This window comes from Elephas maximus, chromosome 3 (assembly GCF_024166365.1).
Source record: "Elephas maximus indicus isolate mEleMax1 chromosome 3, mEleMax1 primary haplotype, whole genome shotgun sequence".
Classification (NCBI taxonomy): Eukaryota; Metazoa; Chordata; class Mammalia; order Proboscidea; family Elephantidae; genus Elephas; species Elephas maximus.
In genome coordinates this window covers 172,305,548-172,330,778 of record NC_064821.1, presented here as the reverse complement: position 1 = coordinate 172,330,778, position 25,231 = coordinate 172,305,548, and the positions used below count along the sequence as shown (strand labels likewise).

Sequence of the window (25,231 nt, the reverse complement as noted above, 5' to 3'; positions counted from 1 at the left end):
CGGTCAGGCCTGGGGGAAGTGGGATGAAGGGTCTGGCCAGCGGGAATTCTAGAGCCTCTTTGCGGAGGAGGGCGCGGGGTGGGGCCCACCTCCTCCGGAGCGGCCCGGCGTCGCCGCTTTAAGGGCGGCGGCCGCGCGAGCAGGTCTATGGTAATGAGCCGCCGCCGCCGCTCTGCAGAGCTCGCCCGCCAGCCCGCCGGGGAGGCGAGGGAGCGCGGGGCTGGGCCCGGGGCTACGGCGACAAGCAGCAGCCGCGGCAGGGACTCGGGGAGCGAGCGGGCGGCGCGGGATCGTCTGGGGCGGCCGGGGCTGGGCCCGGGTCGGGGCAGGCAGCTCTGCGGGTCAGGTGGGCGATTCCTCGGGGGCGGAGTAGGCGCCCCGGGGCTTGAGAGCCAGGGGGCCGGCAGGGCCAGGGGCGCCGCGGAGCCCGCGGGCGCAGGTGGAGAGAGGCGGGCGCGCAGGTGGAAGCGCGGCGGCAGCCCGCGGTGGTCGGGGTGACCCGGGCACGGGCCCGGCTCGAGAGCTGTGGGAACCCAGGCGCATCGGAGGGCGCAGCGCCGGGCCCCGCCGAGCCATCGAGGCGCAGGCCCCGTGGGGCGCACGGGCGGCCCCCGGGAACCGGCGCCCCGGCCCGGGCATGAGGCGAGGCGGGGCCGCCAGGAGCCGGAGGAGGAGCCGCCGCCGCCGTTGACCCGGCCGGCCAGGAGCAGGGAGAGATGCGGGGCCGGGCCGCTCGCGCCCCCCTCCTAACGCCGTTGCCGCTGCCGCTACTATTGCTACTGCTGCTGCTGTCGCCGCCGCCACTACTGGGAGATCAAGTGGGGCCCTGTCGCTCCTTGGGGTCTGGGGGACGCGGCTCTTCGGGAGCCTGCGCCCCCGTGGGCTGGCTCTGTCCAGCCTCCTCCTCGAACCTCTGGTTATACACCAGCCGCTGCAGAGCTGCGGGGACCGAGCTGACTGGCCACTTGGTGCCCCACCACGATGGCCTGAGAGTCTGGTGTCCCGAATCTGGGGCCCACATTCCCCTGCCGCCGGCCCCTGAAGGCTGCCCCTGGAGCTGCCGCCTCCTGGGTATTGGAGGCCATCTCTCCCCACAGGGCAAGCTCACTCTGCCTCACGAGCACCCATGCTTAAAGGCCCCACAGCTGAGATGCCAGTCTTGCAAACTAGCACAGACCCCAGGACAGGGGACAGGGGAAGGGTCAGCAGGAGAGTCCATGGGCGGGCGTCGGAAAAGGAATGTAAATACAGCCCCCCAGTTCCAGCCCCCCAGCTATCAGGCCACAGTGCCTGAGAACCAGCCGGCAGGTACCCCTGTGGCATCCCTACGAGCCATAGACCCAGATGAGGGTGAGGCAGGTCGGCTTGAGTACACTATGGATGCCCTCTTCGACAGCCGCTCCAACCACTTTTTCTCCCTGGACCCAGTCACTGGTGCTGTAACCACAGCTGAGGAGCTGGATCGTGAGACCAAGAGCACCCATGTCTTCAGGGTCACGGTTCAGGATCATGGCATGCCCCGTCGCAGTGCCCTGGCCACGCTGACCATCTTGGTGACTGACACCAATGATCATGACCCTGTTTTTGAGCAGCAGGAATACAAGGAGAGCCTCAGGGAGAACCTGGAGGTTGGCTATGAAGTGCTCACTGTCAGGGCCACAGATGGTGATGCCCCTCCTAATGCCAATATTCTGTACCGCCTGCTGGAGGGGCCTGGGGGCAACCCCTCTGAAGTCTTTGAAATTGACCCTCGCTCTGGGGTGATCCGAACCCGTGGTCCTGTGGATCGGGAAGAGGTGGAATCCTACCAGTTGACAGTGGAAGCAAGTGACCAGGGTCGGGATCCAGGTCCACGGAGCGCCACAGCAGCTGTTTTCCTGTCTGTGGAGGATGACAATGACAATGCCCCTCAGTTTAGTGAGAAGCGGTATGTGGTCCAGGTGCGGGAGGATGTGGCCCCGGGGGCCCCAGTACTCCGGGTCACAGCCTCGGATAGAGACAAAGGTAGCAATGCCCTGGTGCACTACAGCATCATGAGTGGCAATGCTCGGGGCCAGTTTTACCTGGATGCCCAGACTGGGGCTCTGGATGTGGTGAGCCCCCTTGACTATGAGACAACCAAGGAGTACACACTACGTGTGCGGGCTCAGGATGGCGGCCGCCCTCCGCTCTCCAACGTCTCTGGCTTGGTGACAGTGCAGATCCTGGATATTAATGACAATGCCCCCATCTTCGTCAGCACCCCCTTCCAGGCTACCGTTCTGGAGAGTGTCCCCTTGGGCTACCTGGTTCTCCATGTCCAGGCCATTGACGCTGATGCTGGCGACAATGCACGCCTAGAATATCGCCTCGCTGGGGTTGGGCATGACTTCCCCTTCTCTATCAACAACGGCACGGGCTGGATCTCTGTGGCTGCTGAGCTGGACCGGGAGGAGGTTGATTTCTACAGTTTTGGGGTAGAAGCTCGAGACCATGGCACCCCAGCACTCACTGCCTCGGCCAGTGTCAGTGTGACAATCCTGGATGTCAATGACAACAACCCAACCTTCACCCAACCAGAGTACACGGTGCGGCTCAATGAGGATGCAGCTGTGGGCACCAGCGTTGTGACGGTATCAGCTGTGGACCGTGATGCTCACAGTGTCATCACCTACCAGATCACCAGTGGCAACACCCGCAACCGCTTCTCCATCACCAGCCAGAGTGGGGGTGGGCTGGTGTCCCTTGCCCTGCCGCTGGACTACAAACTTGAGCGGCAGTACGTGCTGGCTGTCACTGCCTCCGACGGCACACGGCAGGACACGGCACAGGTTGTGGTAAATGTCACCGATGCCAACACCCATCGACCTGTCTTTCAGAGCTCCCACTATACAGTGAATGTTAATGAGGACCGACCAGCAGGCACCACAGTGGTGCTGATCAGTGCCACAGATGAGGACACAGGCGAGAATGCCCGCATCACCTACTTCATGGAGGACAGCATTCCCCAGTTCCGCATTGATGCAGACACAGGGGCTGTCACCACCCAAGCTGAGCTGGACTACGAGGACCAGGTGTCCTACACACTGGCCATCACCGCACGGGACAACGGCATTCCCCAGAAGTCTGATACCACCTACCTGGAGATCCTGGTGAACGATGTGAATGACAATGCCCCTCAGTTCCTGCGGGACTCCTACCAGGGCAGCATCTATGAGGACGTGCCCCCGTTCACGAGTGTCCTGCAGATCTCAGCCACTGATCGAGACTCTGGCCTGAATGGCCGGGTTTTCTACACCTTCCAAGGGGGCGATGATGGAGATGGTGACTTTATCGTAGAGTCCACATCCGGGATTGTACGGACGCTGCGGAGGCTAGATCGTGAGAACGTAGCGCAATACACTTTGCGGGCATATGCAGTGGACAAGGGGATGCCTCCAGCCCGCACGCCCATGGAAGTGATGGTCACTGTGTTGGATGTGAATGACAATCCACCTGTTTTTGAGCAAGACGAGTTTGATGTGTTTGTGGAGGAGAACAGCCCAATTGGGCTGGCTGTGGCCCGGGTCACAGCCACTGACCCTGACGAAGGCACCAATGCCCAGATCATGTACCAGATCGTGGAGGGCAACATCCCAGAGGTCTTTCAACTGGACATCTTCTCGGGGGAGCTGACCGCCCTGGTGGACTTAGACTATGAGGACCGGCCTGAGTACATCCTGGTCATCCAGGCCACGTCAGCTCCTTTGGTGAGCCGGGCTACAGTCCATGTCCGCCTGCTCGACCGCAATGACAACCCCCCAGTGCTGGGTAACTTTGAGATTCTTTTCAACAACTATGTGACCAATCGCTCCAGCAGCTTTCCCGGAGGTGCCATCGGCCGCGTGCCTGCCCATGACCCTGACATCTCTGACAGCCTAACTTACAGCTTTGAGCGCGGAAATGAACTCAGCCTCGTCCTGCTCAATGCCTCCACAGGGGAGCTGAGGCTGAGCCGGGCACTGGACAACAACCGACCTCTGGAGGCCATCATGAGCGTGCTGGTGTCAGGTAAGGAAAGGCCCGGGGGGTCTTGGGGCGAGGGTGACCTCAGGGGAGGGTCTGGGCAGCCATTGGAAGCAGGGGGCCATTCAAGAAGGAACTGCTGACCTACCTCTCTGCCTGGTGCCTGGCACAGAGGTTGAGGGGGCCAGAACCAGTTTGGGAAAAAGCCCTAGAAGTCCTGGCAGCTGGTGCAGGCCCCGCCTGCTGCCCCAGGCTGGGCTAGGCTGCTTTGGTTGGCTGCCCCCAGCCTACCAGCCTGTGACGCGGTGGGGGAAGTATTCTGAGGCTGCCCTGGCTGTGGCTGCCAAGAATTGTGAAAAAGGCGGGTGGAAGACTGGGGGCCAGGAGAGCTGGGGGAGGGGTAGAGAGGCCTGTGGAGGAGAGGCTGCCAGGCCCCCTCAGCACCCCTTCACGCCCTTGTCAGGCTATTCCTGTGATCTCATAGAGCCTTTTAGCAGAACTGAGGGTCATAGGGGCACAGGGTTGCCGCCATGGGGTCAGGACCCTGCAGTCGGGCCTCTTTTGGCCCCTTCTTGCTCCCGGCTGAGCCGCAGACCGGCTGACGAGGACTTTGTCTAGCGCGTTCTTTTCCCTCCGGGCAGAAAGAGCCTGGCCTGGCTACCCCTCCAGAACTCCTGCAGGAAGTGAGGCCAGAGCTCATTGTCTCTGTCCAAACAGACCCCACTGTCAGAGGCCCCGGGTTCGGGGTCCGGCTTGAGGGAGGGGCTGCAATAAAGCCAGGGGCAGGCTGAGGCATTCTGGGCCCCCTTGCTACCCGCCATGGGCTGTTCTTAGGATGCCAGGCCTCCCCTTCTGGCTGTGACTCGCTCAGGCTCAGGCTCAGGCTCAGGGAATGGGGTGTGGGGACGAGGGTGAGTCAGAGGACTGCTGGACACCCCAGGGCACCTGATCTGGTGGGGAGAGAGCAGAGTCCCAGAAGCGTGGGAGCCTGCCCAGGACCCAGGCTGGGGCATTCCTGCTGCTTGCCCAAGCGCTCAGCCTGCAGACTCCCTGGACAGCAGGGCTGGGGGAGGACAGTTGGCGGGGGAGATGCTATCTTTTCTGTCAGCTCTGGGAAGTGAGAGGCAGCGCAGAAGAAGAGACCAGACACAGGGAGCTGAGACCCCTCCCCAAGCCTGGGAACAACTAAGGGGCAGCAACAACTCATGAGGGACACATTGTTAAGTGCACCTCCTGAGGATGGCTGTGGTCCCCCTACTCTAGCTGAGTGGAGCTCAGTCTTTAGACGCATCAGGGAAGGGAGGAAAAGAACCTGGCAGGCTTCCATTACCCGTCCGGGGAGTCTTACCTGGCCTGTGAGCCCGGTGGAGTGAGGCGCACTCCAGAATTCAGGCATGGGTCTGGACCTGGCTTCTGCTCCCTCCCCACTCATCATGGCCTGCCCCTGGCCAGGGGACATAGATAGAGGCAGGGAGCATGTGCTCTCAGGGGCTGTGAACAAGGCTCTGTACTTCTTGATGCTTCATTTTCTCCTGCGTGGGGAGGATGTACAAGACTGGAGTTCCTGTGTCCCTTATCCTGATGTATGCCATGGGACTTGAGGTGGGAAGAAGGTGGAAAGGAAGGGCCTCTCCCTCTTGTCCTCCACCCCGAGCCTGCCCTAGATGAGTATGGAGGAACACAGAGATGGGCAGAGGAGGTGCTCCATCCCAGACCTTGGGTCCCCTAGAATGGAGGTAAGGGCAGGGGCAGCACCAAGGGCCTTGGCCAGCCCTTCTGTCCTTCGGCTCTAGCCCCACCCTCTCTCCTAAGCCCTGACCCTTGGAGGCAATCACCACGGCAACCTCAAAGTTCACGGAGGCTGGTTGAGGGAGAATTGACTCCCACTGCCCCTTTGTGTACCTTCTCATATTCTTTGTCTCTTCTTTCTTTTGCATCCCTGTCCATGCGGGGGGAGGGGGGGGCCCTCCCGGCCTTCTCTCCCCATCTTCTGTGTATGTCTCTCCTCCTTTCCCACTTTCTCCGTCCAGCCTGGCTCTTTTTCTGGGTCTTTGTCTTACGCTGTTTGGTTTCTGTGTTTATGCTTCTCTGTCTTCCTCCTCCCTTGCTCTCCGTGGCTGCAGCTGCCCCAGCTTGGGCCAGATGGCTCTCCTGCAGCCTGAATTCTCCTGGCTCTTTCTTGCTCTGCTAGGACACACAAGAGCTCCTGCCCATGGCCACTTGGCCCCCACAGCATCAGATCCCCTCCCAGCCTACAGCCTCCAGTGGCACATCTGCCCGGGAAGAGAGGCTTGGAGCCTAATTTTGCCCCACCATGGGACCTGGCTCTTTTCCAGGCGAGGCTGTCTGGGTGTTGGAACAAGTAGTGTTTCCTGGGGCTGGAATCTATCCCAACTCCTTCTTTTTTGATCAGGAGGATGGCTCAGGCAATGTACCCTACACCCCTGTTTGCACCACTGCTTTTGCACCTGGAGGTGACCCAGGTCAAAGCAGGAGAGAGGAACAAAGAGGCAGGAGAGAGCAGTCAGCAGTAGTTTGACTACTCGGGATGGGGGACAATAGCAGAGGGGGCCGGTGGCTACAGATGGTGGACCAGATGGGAAGCAACAGAGACTTGCTGGGTGAGGGACATAGGCGGGGCCTGGAGGGGGGACACAGGGAGGAGTGTCTGTCCCCAGAGCTGAGGGGTGGTGAGGCTTCCCTGCTCATTGGCCTTGACCACCCCCTCCCCACCTCCAATCAGTTAAGAGCACTGCGTGGAACCTTGAACTGCTTTCCGCCTAGAGGGAATATCCCATCAAGGAATCTTTGGGCAGATGCATCAGGTACACACGGGCCCTGTGCCAGCTAACCTGCATGTAAGGGGTTCTGAAAGAGAGAGGACTGTAGAGTCTGAGGGCATAAATCTGGGCAGGCTTCCTGGAGTAGGTGAGTGTAGGGCAGGCTAGACGACTAGGATGGCTATGGGCTAGTGTCTGGGTGGATCAGGTAAAAAGCAGCCTGTGCGTAGCTTCTAGCCAAGAGCAGGAGGAGCAGAGGGGGGTGATGACAAGCAGGCTTGTTGGCGAGAGAAAGCGGGCCATGCAGTCTCAGGCAATGAGGCTGGAGGGCTGGTGGGCTGTGGGCCGAGAATGTGGCTGAGCTGGGTGTCTGCCTTCAGCCTTCTCAGGCTCAACTGAGCCACCTGGTATAGTCAGCCACATAGAAGCGGAATCTATTCCCAGATTCCTTGTTCTCCTACACACCTACACCACCCCAGAAACACTGACTTCTGCCCATCCCTGCTAAAAAAATAGAAAAACCAAACTGATTGCCATCAAGTTGATTCTGACTCATGACAACGTCATGTGTTACAGAGTAGAACTAATCCACAGGGTTTTCATGGCTGTGACCTTTCAGAAGCAGATTGCCAGGCCTTTCTTCCGAGATACCTCTGGAGGTTCAAACCACCAACCTTTCAATTAGCAGCCGAGCACTTGACTGTTTACATCACTAGAGGACCCCCAACCTTGCTAGAGAGTCCCTTTTTGTATTTATCCCAGGCCCCTCCTGCTGAGTTTTAAGGACCAATTCTTCACTATGGAGACAGAATGGATTCACATAACACCATAGAGCTTCCTGAACACCTACTATGTATAAAACATCGCAGTAAATTAAAATATAAATATCCCTTATAGAAGTCCAAGCCATTTCCCTCTCCTCTTGGGCCCTAGCTTTCACTTTTGCACTAAATAAAATCCATTCTGCTGTGTAGGTACATTCAGGTGTGTGTGGCATTTCTGAGCCTAGATATTGACGGTGGGTGTATGGGACGAGTGAGATACCATCGAGAGTGTGTGTTAATACTTCGCTTTTTATAAGTGAGTGTGTGGCCCGGTGGATGTGGCAGACATTTGGGGGTAATGGAGTAAGCCAAGTGGGCAAGGAGTAGCTAGAGGCCCTAGGCCCAGGGGAGAGATCAGCCCAGTTGGGCCCTGGGGTCTCTGGGTAGAGAGCTGCCCAGGCCTTCCTTCTCTGCCCACACTCTGGCCCCACCTCCGAACCGCCCCTGCCTCCAGCATCAGGGCAGTGGGTGTTGCAGCCACTGGTAAAGGTGGCTCAGCTGGATTTCCTGGGGTGGGGCCCCCCAGGCTACCCTCAGCAGCCAGAGAGCTGGGCTGGAAGAATGCTTTGTATGGGGTGTTGCCATGGAGATAGTGGGCTGGCGCCCAAGCAGCCACAGGGCTCAGTGGGAGGAGGAAGGGGTGGCCCACTGACCCAGTTCATCAGGCTCCCTACTCCCTTGGGGGGATGCACAGCTAGGATCAGGGTTATGGAGTGTTGAGATGGAGAGACTGAGGAGGCGCGAGGGTGATTTTTGTGGGTTTCTCCTGTTTTTTTTTTTTTTCTCCTGGTGCTTTGGGCTCTGTAAAGAGGTTAAAAGACAAAATAGGGGTCCAGTGCAGGGAAGCCCGGCTCTGGAAAAGGGAGCAGAGGTACAGCTTGGGAAGGAAAGAGAACCACAAACATTAAATGGTACACCACTTCACAACAGTTTTGGAAAAGAATATAAACAGAACTTCTGAAAATCTGATCCTCTTAAGCATCTTCAGGGTCTGATCCCTCAAGGAGCGACCTGCCCACAACTGACATCCCTCATGGGAGCCCCTTCTGGGTCGCTGGTGCAGGAGTGTGTGGGCTGGATTTCAGACTCCAACTGGCTCCCTCCTCCGAGTGCGCCTGCCCCCCCAACCCAGGGCCCAGGTCTATGGCTTTGCACTCCTACCCTCCCCACCCCCAGGCCAGGTCCTAACCCTGCTGATCTCTCTGCAGACGGCGTGCACAGCGTGACGGCCCAGTGCGCGCTGCGCGTCACCATCATCACTGACGAGATGCTCACGCACAGCATCACGCTTCGCCTGGAAGACATGTCGCCAGAGCGCTTCCTGTCGCCGCTGTTGGGCCTCTTCATCCAGGCGGTGGCAGCCACGCTGGCCACACCCCCAGACCACGTGGTGGTCTTCAACGTGCAGCGCGACACCGACGCCCCTGGTGGCCACATCCTGAACGTGAGCCTGTCTGTGGGCCAGCCGCCCGGGCCCGGGGGCGGGCCACCTTTCTTGCCTTCCGAGGACCTGCAGGAGCGCCTGTACCTGAACCGCAGCCTGCTGACGGCCATCTCGGCGCAGCGAGTGCTGCCCTTCGACGACAACATCTGCCTGCGTGAGCCCTGCGAGAACTACATGCGCTGCGTGTCTGTGCTGCGCTTCGACTCGTCCGCGCCCTTCATCGCCTCCTCCTCGGTGCTCTTCCGACCCATCCACCCGGTCGGGGGGCTGCGCTGCCGCTGCCCGCCCGGCTTCACAGGCGACTACTGCGAGACCGAGGTGGACCTCTGCTACTCACGGCCCTGCGGTTCCCACGGGCGCTGCCGCAGCCACGAGGGTGGCTACACCTGCCTCTGCCGTGAGGGCTACACTGGTGAGCCAAGGGAAGGAGATTCTGGGGGGTTTCCATAGAGGATTAATACTACAGTGCAAACACTAGTCAGGCTAAGTAGCAGTAAGGTACAGGCTACCTAGCACAGACCTTGCTTGCTCTTTTACAGACCCTGCTTGCTCTCTTAGAGACCCTGCTTGCTCTTTTACAATAAGGTAGTGAGGAACGTGTTCCTGGGTGATGTAAACTGTTAATGCACCCAGCCATCTGAAAGGTTAGAGGTTCTTGTCCATCCAGAGGCACCTGGGAAGAAAGGCTTTCGATCTACTTCCACAAAATCAGCCACTGAAAACCTATGGGGCACAGCTCTACTCTGCCACCGCAGATCAAAACTGACTCTAAGAAACTGGTTTTATTGAGGAGGAAGAGCTAGGGCTCCTGTGTAACTAAAAGGTCAGAGCTGCCTCTAGAACCAGTCTGCTTGGGTTTGTATCCCAGCCTTGCTGCTTAGTAGCTGTGTGACCTTGGGCAAGCTACTTAACCTCTCTGTGCCTCAGTATTTTGAAATGAAGATAATGCTAAAGATTGATTGTGACGGCTAATTTAATTTAGTACATGTAAAGAGCTGGTACATGGAAAGCGTTGGCTGTGATTTAAGGAAACATTGAGATTAGGTGACTCGCTCCAGGTCTCATCTCACAGCCTGCTTAGAGATGAGGCGGGGCCTAGAACCTGATCTTCTCCATTGCTGGGCAAGTTACCTTTTGGAGCTGCAACAAGTGCTTTTCTCCCCAAACATTGAGGAGAAGGCACAGAAGAGCTGTTGGGGTGAGGGGATAGACTGGATGTTCTAGAAGGTTCTTGTACTTGGGTGGCCCTCAGCAGAATAGTTGCACACCTACCCAAGTGCCGGTAAAGAGGGTCCTGGCCAGGAGGCCTCTCTGTTGGTCTGTGAGCAGGGGTCATTACACAGGGGTCTCTGTCCCCAGCCTCTCCCAGGAACACTCACCACCTCTGCTCTGTGCTCCTGACCCCACCCTGCAGGCCCCTGTTTTTCCTCAGGACACCACTTCTCCTTTTCCCCCATGGCCCCTTTCCTTCCAGGTGTCTTAGGCCCCATGTGCTCTGTTTGCAATGCTGGGAGTGATGTTGGCAGCAAATTCGTGGTAGGCAGGTCCCACTGCCTTGTCTGCTGCCCAGAACTTGCCTGACTTGACTCCTCTCTGCTGCTGCTTCTGTGGGTGGGGAGGGGTGTGCTGGGGGAGGGGAGAGGGAGTCTTTGTCCAGGAGGATGGGAAGGGGGGCTTAGAGTAGGCGAACAACAGTTTCCATGGAAACAAGAGCCAGTCACTAGGCACAGGAGCTGAGAACCTATCTCTAGAATCTGGGAATAGTGAAGGAGAGAAAGGCACCATCTGATGTTGGAATTTTCAGCTCTTCCACTGAATCCAAGCTGCTTCTGGGCTCAGTCTTTCTCTAAGTGTCTTACAAGTGCACAGAGGTCCTTAGTCTGGACCCCAGTGCTCAGAAGTCTCCGTGGGAGCTCCCTGCCCCATTCCTGGGGCATCCCCAGCTTCCCTCCCCCACCCTCGCATAACTCAGACAAATCCCAGTGGAAGCCTGGTCCCATCCCCAGGGAGAGAAACTGATCCATTGCCTGACAGGGACAAAAGCACCAATGGGCAGAGCGGGGGCTGCACTGCTGTCTGCAGGCCCTTCTCCTCCATCCACAATCACCCCTGCAGGGGCAGAGTGTCCCCTAGCTTGCCTGGTAGCCATGACACCAAAGGGTACTAAGATCTGGGGTCTCATGACCAGGGGTTCCAGCAGGCCTGTGCTCAGGAGACCCAGGCAAGGGTATGGAGGGGACTGGGGGCTTCAAGGGAACTTGCAGGGGAGTGGTGTGCAGGGTTGTGGTGAGAATGGAACAGTGGACCAAACAGAACCCCAGGGAGGAACAGGGCTGTGGTTTCATAGATCTCAGAGAGGGGGAGTGGCGATGCCTGGGGTAGTCTTGGGGGTGTATGGGAGTCATAAGCTGCCATAGGAGCTATCACTGGCAGGAAGGGAGGGGGATGATCGCAGTTCCCCTCCCCCTCCTCGGGTGCTTGATACTCACCCTGCCTTTTCTCTTGCCCAGGTGAGCACTGCGAGGTGAGTGCCCGCTCAGGCCGTTGCACTCCGGGTGTCTGCAAGAATGGGGGCACCTGTGTCAACCTGTTGGTGGGCGGCTTCAAGTGTGACTGCCCATCTGGAGACTTTGAGAAGCCCTACTGCCAGGTGACCACGCGTAGCTTCCCCGCCCGCTCCTTCATCACCTTCCGGGGCCTACGCCAGCGCTTCCACTTCACCTTGGCCCTCTCGTGAGTGGCTGGATTCTGACTGAGCATCGCGGGGCGGGGGGGGGGAGTGCAGGTGGGAACATGAGGTGCCTCTTACTCAGTGGACAAGGTGAGAGGTCAGGCAGAGGGAGCTAAGACCCAGAAAGGCCTCGCAGCAGGTTGTTGGCAGAGCCAAGTCTGTGCTCAGAGTTGCCTTTGCATTTTGCCAGCACACCTTTCTCGCCCACCGAGGTCCGCCTTCCACTTCCCCCACCCCACCCTCGAGGATGGGGAGCCAGGATGCCAGGGTTTGGGTTTGGGCCCATTTTCCACATTCTAGCACCATGAGCCATATACTCTTGGCCAAGGTGTCGGTGCTCTGGAGAGTCCTGGGTTGGATCAGGTGCTGGTTAGGTGGCTGGGGTCCAGGTGAGTACCCAACTTCGTGCCCCATCTCCCACTCCTGATCAGGTTTGCCACAAGGGAGCGCAATGGGCTGCTGCTGTACAATGGGCGCTTCAATGAGAAGCATGACTTTGTGGCCCTCGAGGTGATCCAGGAGCAGGTCCAGCTCACCTTCTCTGCAGGTGAACCCAGTCAGCCTCGTCCTTGCCCTTCTCCCAAAAGCCCCATGTCTCAGCCTCTGACCACTTTCCCCAGCCACACACTCTCCCAGCCCAGCCCCAACCATGAGCTTCCCCCTTCCCATTCCCAGCCCTTGTCTGGTGTTCCAGCTCACCTGTTCTTTCCCCAGGGGAGTCAACCACCACTGTGTCCCCATTCGTGCCTGGAGGGGTCAGTGATGGCCAGTGGCACACGGTGCAGCTGAAGTACTACAATAAGGTGGGTGCAGGAAGGGGACAGAGGAGCTGGAGTCTTCTATTCTTGATTCAAAGAACCCTGGTGGCACAGTGGTTAAGTGCTAAGCTGCTAACCAAAAGGTCAGGGGTTTCAACCCACTAGCTGCGCTGCAGGAGAAAGAGGTGGCAGTCTGCTTCCATAAAGATTACAGCCTTGGAGACATTTGGGGGCAGTTCTGCTCTGTCCTATAGGGTTGCTCAGAGTTGGAATCAACTCAATGACTTTTTTTTTTTTTTTTGGTATTCTTGATTCAGGTGCTCCCCCTATGCCCAGACCTGGGACACATTGCCTCTGGCAGGGGGTGGGGAACTGGGCATGACACTTTTGGCAAAGAGAAAGGGCATGGGAACTTGCCACCTTGCTGGGGCATTCCCACTCCACTGGGCAGAGACTTGGATGGATGTTGAGAAAGGTAGTTCAAGGCATGTCAGGTAGCGTGTGTGTGTATGTATACACCTATGCATACGTGTGTGTAAACATACACAAAAGCGTGTCATTGTGTGCTGGTGTGTCTTTGTGCCTGGCCTATGAACCTAGTGGGTCACCTGTCCACTATTTCTCTTCTGTGCTCATCCCTGTCCACAGCCTCTGCTGGGCCAGACAGGGCTCCCGCAGGGCCCATCCGAGCAGAAGGTGGCCGTGGTGACCGTGGATGGCTGTGACACAGGGGTGGCCCTGCGCTTCGGAGCTGTGCTGGGCAACTATTCCTGTGCTGCCCAGGGCACCCAGGGCGGCAGCAAGAAGTGAGCAGGGGAGAGGGAGGGCCAGGGCATGGGGTGAGGGGCAGGGAGGGAAGGTGTAGACTACGGGCGCTAGGGGGCTCAGAAGTGTGGACCAAGCCAGGTGGGGCCTTTCCTCTCTGTGCTTCCTCAGCCTCTGCTCAGGCCTTGGCGGAGGCAAGATTGGGGAATTGGAGCACGGTTTGCTGGGGCAGTCTGGGGACAGAGTGGGTATGAGGTGAGAGCCGTTCTAGGCTGGGGGCATCTCTTGGACCCCTGCCTAGTCCCTTCCCTTCTCTGGCAGGTGGCAGGGCTTGGAGAGAGGGATGAGCCAGAAGCTCCAGCCTCCTCCTTCACCATGCCACCATTTTTGCTACGGCAGGTCTCTGGATCTGACAGGGCCCCTGCTGCTGGGTGGGGTGCCTGACCTTCCTGAGAGCTTCCCTATCCGTACGCGGCACTTTGTTGGCTGCATGAGGAACCTGCAGGTGGACAGCCGGCATGTGGACATGGCCAATTTCATCGCCAACAACGGCACTGTGCCTGGTATGGGGGCCTGGGGGTAAGGGCAAGGCCTGGAGCCCAGTGCAGAGAGGAGAGGCCACGCCTGGTATGTGCGGGTCTCAAAGACCCCTCCTGGCACTGCCACAAGTTTTCTATTTGGAAGCCTCATCCTGGGGTCCCTGAGCCCCCTTCTCTCCATTTCAGGCTGCCTGGCCAAGAAGAACGTGTGTGATAGCAACACCTGCCACAACGGGGGCACCTGTGTGAACCAGTGGGATGCGTTCAGCTGCGAGTGCCCTCTGGGCTTCGGGGGCAAGAGCTGTGCCCAAGGTAGGAGGAGCAGCCATCAGGGGCCGGGACCTGGGAGCTGTCAGCCATGCTGGGAGCACCGGCAGCATTGGCAGCACTGGGCAGGGCTCAGCTGCTCGGGTGTGGGTGGAAAAGCATGTCTGGGCAGAGCCCTGAGAGGGCAGCACAGGAGACAAAGGGCCCAGTGAGTGGCAGGCCTGGGCACAGTGTGGGGTGGGCCCAGGGCAGGTAAATACGCTAGAGGGCAGGGCCAGCACAGAGTGGGGCACTAGGAGAGGCAGCACCTGCCTGCCATGGAACCACTATCACTGGGCATCATATCCCCTGGGACACTCAGCTGCTCCATCCCTCAGAGTCGTACTGTATCTGCCTCCCCAGAAATGGCCAGTCCGCAGCGCTTCCTAGGCAGCAGCATGGTGGTTTGGCATGGCCTCTCGCTGCCCATCTCCCAGCCCTGGCACCTCAGCCTGATGTTCCGCACACGCCAGGCCAACGGCGTCCTGCTGCAGGCCGTCACCAGGGGGCGCAGCACCATCACCCTGCAGGTGGGCCTGGGGTAGGAATGGGGCAGTTGGGCTATGGGCACAGCCGGGAGTGGTCTCCAGGGTGCTGGATGGAGAATTGGCTGGGCGGGGTCTTTTCTTTCTCAGAAATGAGGAGGCAGCTGGATCAGTTTGGTGGTTAAGTGCTGCCATCTGTTGGGCTCAAGGGAAATAGCACTTTCCTCTCTGGCCTCTGCATAGGTTTGGTGGTCCAGGAAGGGGGACAGTGGACTGGAAGAAGAGCAAACTAAGGTGATCCACTAACCCTCCTTTCTTTCCAGCTGCGAGAGGGCCATGTTGTGCTGAGCGTGGAGGGCACAGGGCTCCAGGCCTCGTCTCTCTGGCTAGACCCAGGCCGGGCCAATGATGGGGACTGGCACCATGCACAGCTGGCACTGGGAGCCAGCGGGGGCCCTGGTCATGCCATCCTGTCCTTCGATTATGGGCAGCAGCAGACAGAGGGCAACCTGGGACCCCGGCTGCACGGGCTGCACCTGAGCAACATCACAGTGGGCGGAGTGCCTGGGCCAGCCAGTGGTGTGGCCCGCGGCTTCCGGGGCTGCTTGCAGGTTAGCATCCTCCCTGCCCTCCACCCTTCCCACCACCTGGAGGCTGCCCCACTGAGGGCCAGCACTGCACCTGTCCCTCCCAGGGTGTGCGGGTAAGCGAGACAACCGAAGGTGTTAGCAGTCTGGATCCCAGCCTTGGGGAAAGCATCAATGTGGAGCCAGGCTGCAGCCTGCCAGATCCCTGTGACTCGAACCCGTGTCCTGCCAACAGCTATTGCAGTGATGACTGGGACAGCTATTCCTGTAGCTGTGATCCAGGTATGACAGGGACCCAGGGAAATGGGGCAGGTTAGGGGGTGCCTGGGGTCTTGCCCTGGCTCTGCTATGTGACCTTAGACCAATGACATCATCTCTCTGAGCTTCCTACACCACAGAGCCATTGCTAGCTGGTCTGATGCTCAGAGTGGATGGAGTGGATAAAGGTGGGTTTGAAGGAAGACAGTGCCAGGGGAGGGAGAGGATTGAGCCTCTCCTGTTGTTCTCCAGGTTACTATGGTGATAATTGTACTAACGTGTGTGACCTGAACCCGTGTGAGCACCAGTCCGTGTGTACTCGCAAGCCCAATGCCCCCCACGGCTATACCTGCGAGTGTCCTCAAAATTACCTTGGGCCATACTGTGAGACTAGGTGAGTGTACCAGGGGCCTTGCTTGTCTCTGGTGTGTGCCTCAGTGCCCCAGGAGCTTCACAGAGCTGCATGTGGCTACACCAGGCGGGAGTGGCAGATCGAGCTCACACCTGCCTGGGCCCCTCTCTGCAGGATTGACCAGCCTTGCCCCCGTGGCTGGTGGGGACACCCCATGTGTGGCCCGTGCAACTGTGATGTCAGCAAAGGCTTTGACCCGGACTGCAACAAGACAAGCGGCGAGTGCCACTGCAAGGTGACAGCCCAACCTAGGCCTCCGATTTCCCCTCAGGCCCTCGAGGGAGACTCTGGAGAAGGGAGACTGTGCAGAGAGGATGTGCCTTTGCTCTAATGGCGAAGGGAAGTAGCTATTTGTCCTCATGTGTCTGGGTCCGGGGGACCCATGACCCACATTTAACCAGTGAGCACTGGGTCAGCTGTACCAGCAGTTTGCCGCCTGTTCTGGCTGGTTTGCGTTTCACTACTTGCTTATTAGCTGCAAGTCATTTTCTGTTGTTGAATGTTGTGAATCTACTCCTGGAGGGAGGGACCGAGGTTGGGGAGCCCCTCTGCAGAGGGGACACAGCTGAATGGCCCGTGAGCATCTGGGGAAGAGCACCTGAGCCTGAGTGACACATACTGCCTTGTCTCTCCCAGGAGAACCACTACCGGCCTCCCGGCAGCCCCACCTGTCTACTCTGTGACTGCTACCCCACGGGCTCTTTGTCCCGAGTCTGTGACCCTGAGGATGGCCAGTGCCCGTGCAAGCCGGGTGTCATCGGGCGCCAGTGCGACCGCTGTGACAACCCTTTTGCTGAGGTCACCACCAATGGTTGTGAAGGTAGGAATCCCAGGAAAGGTGGGCTGCCTTCCCCACTGTATCCCTGAGGGTTAAGGAGCAGGGCTGGTTGCAGGCCTGGGGATGCTGGGAGAGCCTGGGCACAGCTGCACAGGAGATGCTACTCCTGGGTGACCCTATCTTCTCCCCTGCAGTGAATTATGACAGCTGCCCACGGGCCATCGAGGCTGGGATCTGGTGGCCCCGGACCCGCTTTGGGCTGCCCGCTGCAGCCCCCTGCCCCAAAGGCTCCTTTGGTAGGTGTTCAAGGCTTAGTGTGTAACATTGAGGACTTGGCTGAGAGGAAGGAGGCTAGGGCAGGCCACCCCTGACTACACATCCTGGGACCCTGCTTTCTGGCCTCCAGGTCCTAGAGACCCCATCTCCCACCCCTCCTTGGCTCACTGTTCCCTGTCCTCCACGGTTGCCTAGGGGTGCCTACATTTTGGATTCTTCACAGAAGTGCTGAAAAGCTTGCATTGTGCCCAGCACAGGGCTGGGTACTAGGGATTCAAAAAGGAATCACACAGGGTTTCCATCCTCAACTAACTCACTGCTCAGGACTGGAGTTAGGCCCTTAGAAAGACAGGCAGTCTGGGGAGGAGGGGGTGTTGGGTGCTGTCACTGGGGACCCAGCCCAGGATGGGGGCTTGCACTGGTTCTGGGTTGACAGCCAGCAGAACTCATAGGCAGCGAAGTGGCAGAAGAGCATGAGGTGGTGGCTAGAGTGGGCAGGGGTGTCTGGGGGCTCAGGAACGCCCTGTGCCCTGTGCTCCCCTCGCCCTTGCTTGGGCTGCCCTTGCAGAGATTTGGCTCTGGTGTTCAACGCACCTGTCTCCCTGTTCTTACCTGAGCAGTAGGAGGGCAGGGCCCTGATCCACTTGTGCCCCTGACTCTGACTCATGAGGTGCCAACCCGGCAGTACTTCTCAGCCAGGCCTTGGGGGCTTCCTACGTCTCTGCCTGAGGCTGGCTTCCTTTCCCAGGGACCGCCGTGCGCCACTGTGACGAGCACAGGGGATGGCTGCCTCCAAACCTCTTCAATTGCACATCAGTCACCTTCTCAGAGCTGAAGGGCTTTGTAAGTGAAACCCCTCGTGGCTGTCTCCTCTGAGTCTCACTTTGCCCCCTGAACTTTGAGAAGAGAAATTTGGAACTCTTCAGGGGGTCCCCACCTAGAAAGGCGACATCTCTCCTCTCCTGAGGCCCTTTTACTCCACACTTCCGGTTCTACTCTCTGGGTGCCCTGTTCCCACCCTCCTGCTGACCCCACATTGTCCCTCCCCCTCCCATCTGGTCTGGGTGTCCTAGGCTGAGCGGCTGCAGCGTAACGAGTCAGGTCTGGACTCAGGGCGTTCCCAGTGGCTGGCCCTGCTTCTGCGCAATGCCACACAGCACACAGCTGGCTACTTCGGCAGCGACGTCAAGGTGGCCTACCAGCTGGCCACACGGCTGCTGGCCCATGAAAGCACCCAGCGGGGCTTCGGGCTGTCTGCCACACAGGACGTGCACTTCACCGAGGTGGGGGTTGGAGGCGGCAAGGCTGGTGGGTTAGGTGGGGGTCACAGTGAGTGGACTGATCCTGGGAACCTGGGGTGTGGTGTGGGAAGCACCTCCAGTCCCTGCCTTTGGGGACCTCCCAGCTGGGATGAGTCCTCCATGAAATCACCTGAACACAGCCCAGCACCTGGGTAATTTAGATACCCTCTTCCCAACTTTTTTCACATCAAGGTGCACATAGGAAATAATAATTTTGTATTAAGGCACGGGCTGACCAGGCTTCTCAAAGCCAGAGGCCTGGTATAACAGCTGGGAGGAGTCAGGATCTCACAATATCTGTGTGAGCCGGGTGCAGGGGCTGGGAAGCTCTTATTTAGAGAGTGTCTAGAAAGAAAGGTTAGAGGTAGTGCATCCGTGACTGGAACGGGTAGTGCAGTGCAGTGCAGTGTAGTGCAGGGGTGCTTTCCAGAGGTGGGGTGAGCGTTGAGGGAAGGGCATGGTGGGTAGGGAGCTGCCGGCTGGCCTGGCACAGGGTGGGGCTTGGTGGAGGAGATGGGAAAGTGTGCTGTGATCTTGGCCACGCCCATTCCAGAATCTGCTGCGGGTGGGCAGTGCCCTCCTGGATGCGGCCAACAAGCGGCACTGGGAGCTGATCCAGCAGACGGAGGGCGGCACTGCCTGGCTGCTGCAGCACTATGAGGCCTACGCCAGCGCCCTGGCCCAGAACATGCGGCACACCTACCTCAGCCCCTTCACCATCGTCACGCCCAACATCGGTGAGGCCGGTGTCAGGGCTGGGGGCGGGCTGTGGAGAGGGCACCTGGTGAAGGCAACTGTGCTGGGCACCTGCCAACCTCACGGGGTCTGACCTGGGACCACCCTCCTCCCAGTCATCTCCGTCGTGCGCTTGGACAAGGGGAATTTTGCTGGGGCCAAGCTACCCCGCTATGAGGCGCTGCGTGGGGAGCGGCCCCCAGACCTGGAGACCATGGTCATTCTGCCTGAGTCAGTCTTCAGAGGTCAGTGGTGGGCCAAGGGGCAGGTCAGAGGCTGGGGCCCTGGGGCATCTGTGCAGACTCCCCAGAGGGCAGGGCCCAGCTGAGTGTGACAGTGTCCTGTTCCCAGAAATGCCTCCTGCGGTCAGGCCAGCAGGCCCCGGAGAGGCCCAGGAGCCGGAGGAGCTGGCACGGCGGCAGCGGCGGCACCCAGAGCTGAGCCAGGGAGAGGCTGTGGCCAGCGTCATCATCTACCGCACCCTAGCTGGGCTGCTGCCCCATAACTATGACCCAGACAAGCGCAGCCTGAGGTGAGCGGCTGGGAGACAGGAGGTGCAGATGGGGGAGGCGAGTGCTGAGGAATGGAGCGGCGAGGGACTGAGGGCATCTCTGAGGGATGAGAGTGTCTCCCATCCACCGTGGTGATGTGTACCTTCCTGCCCCTCCATCAGAGTTCCCAAACGCCCTGTTATCAACACACCTGTGGTGAGCATCAGTGTCCATGATGACGAGGAGCTGCTGCCCCGTGCCCTGGATAAGCCAGTCACCGTGCAGTTCCGGCTGCTGGAGACAGAGGAGCGGACCAAGCCCATCTGTGTCTTCTGGAACCATTCGATTCTGTGAGCTGTCACCACTGTCCTTCCCTCTGAGGCTCTGGGCTGAAAGCCTCTGGGCTCCCCCACACCCTCCATCCTTCTGACCCCTTCCTTCCTCATGCAGGGTCAGTGGGACAGGCGGCTGGTCAGCCCGAGGCTGTGAAGTTGTCTTCCGCAACGAAAGCCACGTCAGCTGCCAGTGCAACCACATGACGAGCTTTGCTGTGCTCATGGACGTGTCCCGGCGCGAGGTTGGACCCATGGGCAGCTGCAGAGCTCTGGGTGGGGGCCCAGGCCCTGCCCTTCTTAATTCTCCTGGTCCCTGCCACTTGCTCTACAGAATGGGGAGATCCTGCCACTGAAGACACTGACATACGGGGCCCTGGGGGTCACCCTGGCTGCCTTGCTGCTCACCTTTGTCTTCCTCACTGCCCTTCGTACCCTGCGCTCCAACCAGCATGGCATCCGACGGAACCTGACGGCTGCCCTGGGCCTGGCTCAGCTGGTCTTCCTCCTGGGCATCAACCAGGCTGACCTCCCTGTAAGATGCCCCTCCTCACCCAGAGACCCTCCCCAACTTCCAGCCCTCTCAGGCTCCCTCATGAACCCTCCCCAGGCCCCCACTCCAGTCCCCCTGCTCCTGGGGCTTTAGCTCCGATAGGGAGCCCAGTGCTCGGCACCTGCTTTCCTCTTCTCTAGCTCCCTCTCTGTTGCCCAGCACCTTATAGGGACCACCTTCTGGCCCAGATGTCCCCTGAAGCAGCTCCCAAGAAGCACCCTGGCCCGCCCTCCTTCCCTCCTGAGCTGAGGAGACGGTGCTGGGGGTGGCCCTGTCACTGACCTGGCCTGGGCCCTCAGTTCGCTTGCACAGTGATCGCCATCCTGCTGCACTTCCTGTACCTCTGCACCTTTTCCTGGGCTCTGCTGGAGGCCTTGCACCTCTACCGGGCGCTCACTGAGGTGCGCGACGTCAACGCTGGCCCCATGCGCTTCTACTACATGCTGGGCTGGGGCGTGCCTGCCTTCATCACAGGTACCCCACCCTGTCTGAACCTTGGCGTTCTGCACCCCAAGGCCCTAGGCCCCAGGGGAACTTTTTCAGAGCTATCCCTCCAATTTAACCCCCGCCCTTAGGCCCCCACCCTGGGGCACAGAGCCATCCCTGGGGCTGGCAAGGACAGATAGTGGCCTGACCCCTTTACCATGCTCCTTGCCAGGCCCTGACCCCCAAGCCCCTGATCACCCCTTCACCTGCTGTTGTCACTGTGTTCACAGGTCTAGCTGTGGGCCTGGACCCCGAGGGCTACGGGAACCCTGACTTCTGCTGGCTGTCCATCTACGACACACTCATCTGGAGCTTTGCTGGCCCTGTGGCCTTTGCGGTGTCGGTAGGTTCAGGGAAGTGGCTGGAGGTGAGTCAGCTGAGTGTGGCTTCGAGATCCCCTTTAGAAACAGCTGAGGCTGCTGGTCCCCATGGGGTGGGTAGGAGCTATCTGTTCCCTGGTAATCCCCTCACCCCTCTCCCTCTCTTACCTAGATGAGTGTCTTCCTGTACATCCTGGCAGCGCGGGCCTCCTGTGCTGCCCAGCGGCAGGGCTTTGAAAAGAAAGGCCCCGTGTGAGTATAGGGTGTGGGGGCCTGGGCAGTGGGCTGCATTGGTCTAGGGGCCTCGTGGCGGGACTCATGGCTGTCCCTCCCCAGCTCGGGTCTGCGGCCCTCCTTCGCTGTGCTCCTGCTGCTGAGCGCCGCCTGGCTGCTGGCCCTGCTCTCCGTCAACAGTGACACCCTCCTCTTCCACTACCTCTTTGCTGCCTGCAATTGCATCCAGGTATGGCTGGGGAAGGACAGGACCCAGGCCTTGTGGGGCGCCCCATGAGGAGGATGAGAATCTGGGCGGTGGGCGCTGGATAAGCTCTCAGTCACTCACTGCCTGTGCACTGCCAGGGTCCCTTCATCTTCCTGTCCTACGTGGTGCTGAGCAAGGAGGTCCGGAAAGCACTCAAGTTTGCCTGCAGCCGCAAGCCCAGCCCCGACCCTGCTCTGACCACCAAGTCCACCCTGACCTCGGTGAGAGAGCCAGGGTTAGGGGATGCAGGGTTGAGGTCTGGGGGTGGGTAGGGAGGGAGGAAGTATTCTCTGTACTTTTTGTTCCATTTCCCCCTTCCTTTTCTCCATCTCTACATCCCTTTCTGGGAGGAGAAAAGGGGATTGAACAGTCATGTGTGGCCTGAGAATGGGTATAGTAAGGAAGTGGTGGAGATGGGTAATAAATGACCAGTAATTTTGAGTTTGGGTAAATTTCGATAAGTTTCCTGTGTCTCTCCAGGATGCTCTCAGTTGACAATTCTGTTTACCATTTTTTACTAACAAGCTCTTATACAGCCCAGTCCAGGGAACTTAGGGTGCACAGCCACGGCAGAACTATGACCACCTGCCAGACCCTGATGGAGGAAGGGGGACAGCAGGGATTCAGGGCCTCCCTCTTTCGGAGCTGGGCATGTGGGAGGTAGAACTTCGGGCCAGGTCCCTCCGCCCTTCCACATCCCAGCCTGGGCAGGCCCCACCCCACGCTCCACTGCCCTTGCCTCTCCACCACATACCAGCCTCTCTGTTCCCTGCCTAGTCCTACAACTGCCCCAGCCCCTACGCAGATGGGCGGCTGTACCAGCCCTACGGAGACTCAGCCGGCTCTCTGCACAGCGCCAGCCGCTCCGGCAAGAGTCAGCCCAGCTACATCCCCTTCTTGCTGAGGTGAACCGTGGAGGTGGGAGGGCGGGAGGGGAGGAAAAGACTGTGGATGCCAGACCGAGGCCAGCCAGATGCTGGGAGCTGAGTTGTAACACCAGGGCTGACACAGGTGGCAGCTTGAGTTGGAAGAAGTAAGGGACATGAGACAGGGACTGGGAACACCAGGGGAGAGAAGAGGATGACAGGACACTGGGCAAGGGGCCAAACTGACCCCTCCAGCATGGTCTTGTCTTCTTAGGGAGGAGTCTACACTGAATCCTGGCCAAGGGCCCCCTGGCCTGGGGGACCCAGGCAGCCTATTCATGGAAGGTCAAGACCAGCAGCATGGTGAGGATGGAAGCCTCCAGTGGCCAGTGGGGCAGCTGCCTGGCTTTGGCTGAGGGGTGGGTGGAGGTGAGTGGGCCGGCTGTGATCTCTCCCCAACCCCCCAGATCCTGACACAGACTCTGACAGTGACCTGTCCCTGGAAGACGACCAGAGTGGCTCCTATGCCTCGACCCACTCGTCAGACAGCGAGGAAGAGGCAGAGGAGGAGGAGGCAGCATTCCCTGGAGAGCCGGGCTGGGACAGCCTGCTGGGGCCTGGCGCTGAGAGACTGCCCCTGCACAGTACCCCCAAGGGTGGGCCAGGGCTGTGGCCTTTTGTGGGGCAGTGAGAGGGCAGAGGACCTGGGGTGCTTGGGAAGCAAGATTAGGATGGGGACTCTCCTAGCCGTCTGCCTTCTGTGGGCCTCATCTGCTTACTTCCTCATCAGATGGGGGCCCAGGGCCCGGGAAGGCCCCCTGGCCAGGAGACTTTGGGACCACAACAAAGGAGAGTGGAGGCAGTGGGGCCCCCGAGGAGCGGCTGAGGGAAAATGGAGATGCCCTGTCTCGGGAGGGGTCCCTGGGCCCTCTTCCAGGCCCTTCTGCCCAACCGCACAAAGGTGAGTGGAGCACCCCTACCTGCATGCTCTGCCCCTCAGTGCCATGCTCCTACTGCCTGCTTCTCCTCATGGCGCCTGCCCTCTTGGCCCACAGGCATTCTCAAGAAGAAGTGTCTGCCCACCATCAGTGAGAAGAGCAGCCTCCTACGGCTACCCCTGGAGCAGGGCACAGCGTCTTCCCAGTGCTCCTCGGCCAGCGAGGGCAGCCGGGGTGGGCCTCCTCCCCGCCCACCTCCCCGGCAGAGTCTCCAGGAGCAGCTGAATGGGGTCATGCCCATCGCCATGAGCATCAAGGCAGGCACAGTTGATGAGGACTCATCAGGCTCTGAGTGAGTGTGGCTGGTGGGTGGGACAGAGTGCAGCCCCTGAGGCCCTGGCTAGACTCAGCACTGCCTCCAGGTCTCCCCAGGCTATCTGGATGCCAGTCAGAGGACGAATGGGCAGAGTGTAGTCCAGCTCCTTTATAAGGATATGCCCACAAACCAGCGTGCCCATGGGCCATGGGGTGTGGTGCACCCCCTTCCTGGGCTCTGTACATCCCAGTCTGGCCTAGGGCAAGGTGAGGGAGGGTGGGGAGCTGGGTTGCTTTTCTGTTTCCTTCTTCTGGTGGAAGCTTCTCCCTGTCCTCTCCGTTCTGACTAACCCTCTGTCTGCCTTTTCTGTTACTTTCCTTTCCTGCCTCTCCAGATTTCTCTTCTTTAACTTCCTGCATTAACCCTGGGCCGGTGGTCCCTACACCTGAGGCTCCCCCACCTTCCTCAGCTGCACTCATGCCCCTACTCCTGTCTTGTGCTTTATCCTGCTCCCCGCTCCCCACCGCCTGCCCGCAGCAGCAGTGAGGAAACATCCATCTGAGGAGCCCGAGCCTTGCCAGGAGGGGCACCTACCCCACCCAAGGCCAACTAGTGCCAACTCCCTCCCCCACCACCCCCCTCACTGCACTTTGGACCCCTGGGGCCAACATCTCCAAGACAAAAGTTTTTCAGAAAAGAGGAAAAAAGAATTTAAAAAAGGATCTCCACTCTTCATGACTTCAGGGATTCATTGTTTTTATATGCTGGAGACTGACTCCCCTTTCCCTTCCCAAAGAGGATAGGCCCTCCCTCCCAGGACGCGCCCCAGCCTCTCCTCAGTTTCCCATCTGCTGTGCCTCTGGGAGGAGAGGGACTCTTGGGGGGGGTCTGCCCCTCAGTTGCCATCACCAAAAGGAAAGGACAAAGCCACATGCCCCCAGGGTGTCCAACCCTGCAGGCTGCACCGGGCAGACCTCAGTATGGCGAGGCGGTCGGTCGGGTATACTGCCTCTCCCAGGAGCTGAAAAAGCCCTGTCCTGTGAGGGGGCAGAAGGACTCAGTGCCCCCGGACCCCCAAATGCTGCATGAACACATTTTGAGGGGAGCTTGTGCCCCCAGGTGGGGGCGGGGCCCCCCAACCCCTCTCCTTTTCCTGGACTCTGGCCCTGCGCTACAGCCCAGACGTTTGCTCAGTTTGCTGACCCAAAAGTGCTTCATTTGTTCCGCCCGCCCTGCACTTGGGGAAGGCCAGTCATGTGTTAAGTTGCGGTTCTTTGCTGTTGTGTGGGTGGGATCAGGAGGAAGAGTAAATACAGAGTGGCCTCAAGCACAGGTTTCAAGTCTGGATTCTGGTTTCCACTCGCCCGCCCCCCCACCCCCTGAAAATCAGACAGACCCTGCTTTGTCTGACCTGCTGTGGCCTCTGAGACATGTTCTATTTTTAACCCCTTCTTGGAATTGGCTCTCTTCTTCAAAGGACCAGGT

At 59.3% G+C, this 25,231-nt stretch overlaps 1 protein-coding gene across 1 annotated transcript; it reads left to right on the top strand.

The window, feature by feature from the left end:
• CELSR2 (cadherin EGF LAG seven-pass G-type receptor 2) lies at positions 1-24,228 on the top strand. Its single transcript, XM_049880170.1, has 34 exons — positions 1-4,029; positions 8,797-9,444; positions 11,543-11,765; positions 12,195-12,310; positions 12,478-12,566; positions 13,170-13,327; positions 13,686-13,849; positions 14,012-14,137; positions 14,495-14,661; positions 14,940-15,227; positions 15,311-15,485; positions 15,714-15,855; positions 15,988-16,108; positions 16,510-16,693; positions 16,846-16,947; positions 17,676-17,770; positions 18,001-18,210; positions 18,782-18,965; positions 19,080-19,208; positions 19,315-19,495; positions 19,637-19,804; positions 19,905-20,031; positions 20,121-20,321; positions 20,639-20,813; positions 21,056-21,168; positions 21,318-21,397; positions 21,482-21,608; positions 21,725-21,847; positions 22,404-22,531; positions 22,767-22,855; positions 22,960-23,148; positions 23,283-23,453; positions 23,548-23,782; positions 24,141-24,228. The coding sequence occupies exons 1-34, from the start codon at positions 717-719 to the stop codon at positions 24,166-24,168; spliced, it is 8,769 nt and encodes a 2,922-aa protein (XP_049736127.1). The 5' UTR covers positions 1-716; the 3' UTR covers positions 24,169-24,228.
• The last annotated feature ends 1,003 nt before the right edge of the window (positions 24,229-25,231 follow it).

Coding starts and splice junctions, on each gene's coding strand:
- CELSR2 (XM_049880170.1), top strand. CDS start 717: ATGCGGGGCCGGGCCGCTCGCGCCCCCCTCCTAACGCCGTTGCCGCTG. Junction 14,138..14,494: donor GGGCAAGAGCTGTGCCCAAG/GTAGGAGGAGCA, acceptor CTGCCTCCCCAG/AAATGGCCAGTCCGCAGCGC. Junction 21,848..22,403: donor CCAAGTCCACCCTGACCTCG/GTGAGAGAGCCA, acceptor TTCCCTGCCTAG/TCCTACAACTGCCCCAGCCC.